Raw genomic sequence first — 7243 nt, forward strand, 5'->3', positions numbered from 1 at the left:
AACCCGGAATAGTTTCAGCAGTAATTGAGCTGTAGAAAATCCTGTGCTGCTTGCACAGCCAAGCTTTGGGAACAGGCTGGACTTGGTCCTTGAAAGCAAATCCCAGTTAACAACATTGTTTGTGGAGGACATGTCTACAAATAATCCCACCTTTCTGAATATCTGCAATTACTAGCAGTTTCAATCCGTTCTTTTTCTCTTTTGTATTTTTTTTTAATATTAATCCTTGTAAACACATACCTTAAATTCACAAGGGCAAAACAGCTGATGCTCGTCTGCAGGTAATGTCTCTCTCCTATTTACAAATAACTAAAAAATTATTGACATAGCTGACATTTTTGTTTCATTTTGGTGATTTATTTTACTTCCTCTTTCCACATTCTCTGTTTTACAGAATTTGATTCAGAAACAAAAAGGGTTCAAGACATTCTTTCTGGAATGGAGAAACCACAGGTAGGTGATCCCAAATTGCTACATACACATGAAGAAGACCAAACGTGACAGGTAGATTTTCACAACATACTGGTGATTTCACAGGGGAACACCTGTGAATTTTTTCCTTTCGACTGTTGCCACTGTATGTGTCTAACTCATTTTGCCAGGATATAAAGTTTTGAGGCATGTTTTGTACTCGTAGGTGTTTGTGGGCTCTGCCCACTGCAGGAATCACACCTGTAGCCTGTTTCCAGAGGACAACTCCCAGTATTCATACCGTGATGGGGAACCCAGTGCTCTGGGGTGATTTACATAGCTCCTACCCGCTCTACTATGGGTTTAATTTTATTTGTCATGAGCAATTTATGTCTGTAGTCATGATTAAATTAAGATAATTCTGTTATTTAATGGCAATTACTATATTGTACATTTGCCCGAGCCATAAAAGCATGTGAATTGTAATGGAATTGAATCACCCTGTAAACAGCTGTAATGCTGGGTGTGACTGCGGTCAGGTAAGGTTATTAATAAATCTGGTTGTAAGCCCTTTGAATGGGATGTTTTTCTAGTTTGGTATGTCAAATGAAAACCAGAAGGGTATTGTGAACAGTCCAAACAAGCACTGGAAGGAGGAGTCCCAAGGCAGAGGGAGGTGGCTGTGCTTTGGGAGCTTTATCTCCTTTCTCTGTCAGGACTCTGCCTGTCTCTGTTCAGCTGGAAAGCTAGTAAACAAAGAAGTAAATAAAAAAATAACAGTTGGAAAGTTGCTCTAAAGACTGGATTCAGCAGTAGCTGATGGAGGCTGAGATAAAGAAATTCAGCAGTGGGAGCATGAAGAGGTGGCTGTTCCTTGGATAAAGAAGTGGCAGAGCTTGGGGAGAGGCATGAGCACAGGCCAAGTTTTATTTTTCGGCTCTCTTCTCTTGGATGCTTTTGTTCTGAATAAATACAAAAGGTGTTTCATCTTAAATTGCTCCATCAGTAGGTGCTGGATCCTGGTGTCATGGCATCTACAAGAGCAGGTACAAAGCCAGGCAGAATCTAAACCAGACCTGCAGAGAAGATACACACCAGGGGACCCAAGTTCCTGTTTGCAAGAAGGAAAGCTGCTTTATTTTATGTAAACAAGGGACAGTGCTAAGCTGAAGACTTGAGAAAAGAGTTTCTGGGAGATCAGAAGGGAGGAAAATGCACTTAGCACAAAATTAGGCTAGTTTATTGAACAGAGCGAGTCAGTATTTTTGTACCAAGGACCACCTGAATGTTGGTAAAGTGCCACAGTCTGACGCCTTTTTCAGAGATCCAGTATGAAAAACATGTTATTTCATACTTAGTTCTGTAGAGGTAAAGAGAGAAGCTATTTGAGCATTTTGCAGGATTCTGAACTCTGTATGATTAGATTTATGGAAGGTAACCAGAGCATTTACAGCAGAGGGGAGTGAAAACCTAACAACAGACAGAAATAATTTTCCTTGAATAATTTCAAAGATAAGACTTTTTTTAGAAAAATAAAAATCTAAACCATGGCCAATGCTAGTTCAGTAATGACATTTAGTGAGAAGATGGTGAGGATCATCTATCTGTAACTTTGACATTCGTGAGTAATTAAATGCAGGAATCTCACAAACAGTTAATTGCTATGAACGATTATGTGTGTGTGCAGTCGTGTTATATCTGGTAGAAGTAGGTTGTATTATGTGTAAACAGTCAGCTGGGCTGTGTTACCGACATATGAATGAAAAATAAAATGATGTACAGAAAAACAGCTGGGTGGAAGGAAATGACCCAGTGGGCACAGAGCAGTAAGTGGCACAAGGCGTGACCCTACGTCTGCAGTGTTGGTATGTCCAAGCGAGCAGCTCGCTCCACCCTCAGCGGAGGGAGGTCATCTGAAGGGATCAGCCCTCTGAGCAGCTCCTGCAGGAGACTCCGCAGCCACAGTATCACTTGGGGCGGTCTTTAATCTACCCTGTCCAGGCATCTCTGTGTGACAAAGTCTCTTTTACCTTTCTGAGTACAAAACACACACAATTTAAAAATTTTTCATTTATTAACAGTCTGGTTTTGATAATAGAGGTGTTACCTGTTGGAGAGATGTGCAACCAAACTGAAATTTATTCACAGTTTTATTCCTTTGACAACACCAATTTTAAAAGAAGCTTTTGCTTTTCGCCCCTATGATTTTATTTAAGCTGAAAGAGATTTTTAATTTACATTATCACAAAGTAATCATTCTTTACAGCAAATACCTTGGTGAGGGAAGGGAAGCTTGATTCTGGGTGTCCAAAGTGACGGGGGGCAGCGTGGCTGTGCCCAGCGTGGGTGCTGTGTGGCTCAGGGGACATCACCTCCTGTGGGGAAATGCCACAGGTCTGCTCAAACAGGAGTTTGCCTTTCCCAGAGGCAGCCTGCTCCTGCTCTTGCTCTTGCTCTGCAGCGAAACTTATATTTAATCATTGGGATTTTTGCCTAAAATTGTGGGATTAGAGCCATAGTTTAAAAGCAAAATCTCAACCCGGTAATAACCATGAATTCATCTGACCCCCAAGTCTTTCAGATATGGCCCTCGGGGGAGTAAATGAATGCCGCTTGCAGTGTAGTTCTCACACATACAATAAAACCCTGAGCCACACGATGCCTGTGAATGCTAACCCGGAATTTGGAAGATAATGAAAGTTGTACAGAGACATTGTTCGTTACCTGAAAGACGGGAAGGACCGATATTCATCAGTCTTGTAACCTTATTAAAGTGGTGCAGGAGCTGGGATTCTTTCCCAGCAGCTTTTATAAAATAATTATTTACACCACCGAGTTTTGATAGTGGAGAAAGCAGACATTTACTGTGTAAACCGAGAACTTTTCAGAAACTAATTAACTGTGCTTTTCACCAGACATACAAAACTCCTTCTGGGAGAATCTTTTGTTAGGTCTCGGCTAAAAGGCCAAGCCAGTTCAAAGCGAGCGCAGCAGTTTTGGGGACAGATGAGACAGGCTGGGCTAACTAGAAGGCAGCACAGAGTTTACCGGCCCAGCCTATGAAGAGGTGCTCTGGCTGCTTTCATTTTGGTCAGGTGGAATTGAGGCACCGTTGATGAACAATAAACTGTTTTTTACTCACAGCGGAGTATTTCTGTCTGCGAGTTCAGCAGTGGCACTGAGACCACGGTGATGTTAGCTGCGCTGTTGTTCCTTGCAGTGTGGGAAGGGCTGGTCCTGATCTGTTCAGCTCCTTGGTATCTGTAGAAAGGTGCTTGTTTTCCCAGGTGTAAGGGAGAAAAGTTCGAGTTGAAGCTGTTTCGCGAGTGCTATTCTCAGCATATCGTAGCCCCGTTTGTTTAACTTACCCTTTTTCACAGCAAAGCTGGTGCCTCCTGCTCCACATAGGAGTTCCCTGGTAAAGTTCAGTGTTGGCTGTGGCCATGGAATCAGATACTGAAGAGATACGCCTCTGGCTGGTAAACGCGATACGATATCTAGCCTGATAGTCGGTGAGCAGCAGATAGGTTTATCTCTAGCTGTACAAATAAATCCATTCCCAGTGCTCGCGCTGACGTGCACGGGACTGTGCTGCTTTCTAGACCCAGGGAGTGTACAGATTTGCCTCTTCTGACTCTATTATGCGGACAGTGACCCCTCACTTGCTTTCCTACTCTTGCCGTGTGTACTCGGTGCAGAGAAGAATTGTGTTGAACGATTTCTGGTGTTTATTTTTAAACCTCCAGCAGTTACTGTGTGCCTAACACCACCAGGGCAGGCCAGCAGCTGCTCTCAGCGCTGGGTCAGGAAGAAGTTAATGGTGTAGCTGGAGCAGCTTAGCAAATAGGTTTGGTCTTTTATCCTCTGCCTGGAAATGTCTATCCACTGACTTCAGAGTAATAGTCTTAGAGTTTCTAGCCGTTGAGACCATCAGATACTTGGTCTTATTTTAAGGATCTCTACAAGACCTGACTTCTTACAGATTGCTAAAGTTCATGGAAGGCCAGAGTTTTTGTCATACACAGCATATATACGTGCGTCCTTGTGACTAGTCATAGAGAAAAACATTTCAATAGAACATTGGCAGGATATCATGGCTCCAGCTCCAAGTCTGTCTGAATTTGTGAAAAACAATTATGCAAGCGTATTTCCATAATAAAAGAAACCGTGTGTTGATGGGCTGGGCTGGCATGGTAGTAAGGTATGTTAGAAAAAAGTTATTTTGTTCAGAAAACTGGATAGTAAGATCCAAATATTATTTAAAATACAGACTTTCAGCTCTAAGTATCTTTGTCACAGTTTCATTCACATGCATATGTGTGTGTATATATATATGTCTCAGAAATGTAGCTTATCTGTCTTACTCGAATCATTGAGGATTCTTCTACGCTCTGTAATCCAGTATCAGTGTTCAGAGTTTTTGAAGCAAATGTTGATTTCATAGCATCAGAAATATGTGACTAGAGCAAGACAACCCATGAAAATTCATAGAATTATTTGCATATCCATATTTGTTATATAAAAAGCTTGACACTACTTAAAACTTCTTGCCTCACAACTTGTTTTTCACATTAGGTTGAACAGAGGTTTTCTTTTTGGCAAGACTGAAGTGTGCTGCTGTAAATTAAAATCTTCAGCTTTCGAGAGCATGGAGTTTAAGATGAGACGTTTTGTGGTGTCACCAACTTGTCAGTCTGTTAAAAACAGATTTGTGACTTTCTCAGAATCTGCTTGATGTGTGGGTATTGCACAGAATAGTTGCAGTGCTCTTCAGCTGGAGGCAATGTGTTTTCATGTGAGAAGTTAAATGTTCTCCGTTACGTAAAGATACCCAGAATGTGGGTTTGTAAACAAACACCCCTCAAAGCTCATTGCTACTTTCTCAGAATCTGCTTGATGTGTGGGTATTGCACAGAATAGTTGCAGTGCTCTTCAGCTGGAGGCAATGTGTTTTCATGTGAGAAGTTAAATGTTCTCCGTTACGTAAAGATACCCAGAATGTGGTAAACAAACACCCCTCAAAGCTCATTGCTAGTATTTCATTACCAAATCATTTATGGGTTTCAGTTGTCTCAAGAAAAGGGTAGGAAATGTGTAACTAAGCACCTGCGTCATTCATCTTACACCTTCTGAAATAACAACATTGTGCTCTCTGTCTTGGAAAAATCTGTTAGAAGGATAGAACCAGTGAAATTTGATGCATAGAGAAATAATGAAGAGTATAAAATGTCATGCTTTGATTCGGCCTCATGGACGCTAGCTAAAAATATTATTTACATTTTCACTACAATTAAGAATGAAAAACAGTCACTTTCATTACAGAAAGTGGAGAGAGTGTGGCAGAGAGCTTGAGGCTTTTTTCCCTGGGCTTTTTTTCAGATGGCCAGTGCGACTCTTGTTTTTTATTTCTCTTTCTTTTGAGATGGTGGCAGGAGAGGATATTTTTTTCTCTTTCTTGGCTTGATAACAGGAGGCTGTTCTCCGGGAAGCTGCTGCTCGGTACGTGCAGCTGATGAAGGATGCCTGCGGCACCCTGCCCGTGGGCTCTCCTGGTGAGAAGGGCGGTGCTAGTTGTACGCTCGGCCAGTCTAGACCGAGTGGACCGGTGTTTCTAGAAGAGTACAGCTGCACCGCTGGGGTGATAAAGTTGCTTTGGTGCAGGGGTTTAAGGTATTTTTTCCATGTTTTATTGAAAGAGAACCCTCATCCCTCTGTCATTGAGGTGTCACACCCAGGGGCGACTGCGGATCGTACAGTGCAGTCCTCTCAGGGCACAAAGTGAGGGATTTGCAATGTAATTTTTAATTGACAAATTTGGCTTCTGTTATGATTATCCCTTATACTTTTGACTCAGCATAACCTTGCAGATTGAATTGGGTTTTTTTTTTACTTACTTGCAGTTGAATTATTACAGTTTCAAATTACAAGAAGGAACAAGACAACTGAAAAAGCTGTCGGAGTTTTATTAGAGAATCTCTGTAACAAGAGCTGTAGAAAAAGTAATTGCAAACTACTATAGGATAAAGTCTCTGTTCCACTTAGTTCCACCCCTCTTCTGGTAGTGGCCAGGGCAGCAGCTATCTCCAGAGGGGTGCGAGGCATCCTTGGCTGGCTGCTCAGACAGTTCACTGCAGGGGCACATCTCTCTGGGTTCCTCATCTGCTGGAGATTAGTTTATGCCGTGAATCTGTAGTTTTGTCTTGTTGACTGTTTGTGACCCTTTACTTTTCACTTCTAGCTCTGAAATTTACTTTTTACAAGAAATTGATTGTGAAAATGCAAGCAAAAAGCAAATACTTAGGGGACGCTGTTTTTCTCGGAATTCAGAGTAACTAGTATTTCTCTTACAGGTCACAAATATTCAAGCAAGAACAGTTTTACTTTCCTGGTCACCTCCCACTGGCCTTCTAAATGCAGATAGACACAACAACGGTTTACCTTACACCTGTACCTACGAGGTTGCCTTATCGGATAAAGGGAGAGATGGAAAATACAAGATAATTTACAGGTAACAGCTTCGTTTTTACGCTGGGGTTTTCATTAGGAATAAATTCTGTGAGCTTTTCAGGGTGTATTTTGGCATGCCCATCAGTCACAGAAAAAAGGTGCATTTGAACGGCAAGTAATTGCCCCCCTGGTGTCCCACCAACCCCCCTTGCTGGAGCAGCCTGTAGGGAGATGGCTGAGTGCATGTCATGAGGTCCCCAACTGTCCTCCTGTCCCACCTGCCCAGGATGTGTCAGACCTTGCACACGATGCTGTCTCTCCCGTTGCCAATGAAAAGGTTACTTTTATGCTAAATGTCAAAGCCTTCTGCGTACACCACGCAGGA

The 7243-nt window shown here is 42.2% G+C and overlaps 1 protein-coding gene across 1 annotated transcript in view; it reads left to right on the forward strand.

Moving 5' to 3' along the window:
• Positions 1-7243, forward strand: part of FNDC3B (fibronectin type III domain containing 3B) — a gene marked incomplete at its 5' end in the record, with an annotated part of 96692 nt that overhangs the window by 29688 nt on the left and 59761 nt on the right. Inside the window, 2 exons of the mRNA XM_010140608.1 lie at positions 395-453; positions 6762-6919. Of these exons, the coding sequence (XP_010138910.1) occupies positions 395-453; positions 6762-6919 (217 nt within the window). The remainder of the gene's footprint in view (positions 1-394; positions 454-6761; positions 6920-7243) is intronic.

The sequence above is a fragment of the Buceros rhinoceros genome, unplaced genomic scaffold (genome assembly GCF_000710305.1).
Source record: "Buceros rhinoceros silvestris isolate BGI_N320 unplaced genomic scaffold, ASM71030v1 scaffold9897, whole genome shotgun sequence".
Classification (NCBI taxonomy): Eukaryota; Metazoa; Chordata; class Aves; order Bucerotiformes; family Bucerotidae; genus Buceros; species Buceros rhinoceros.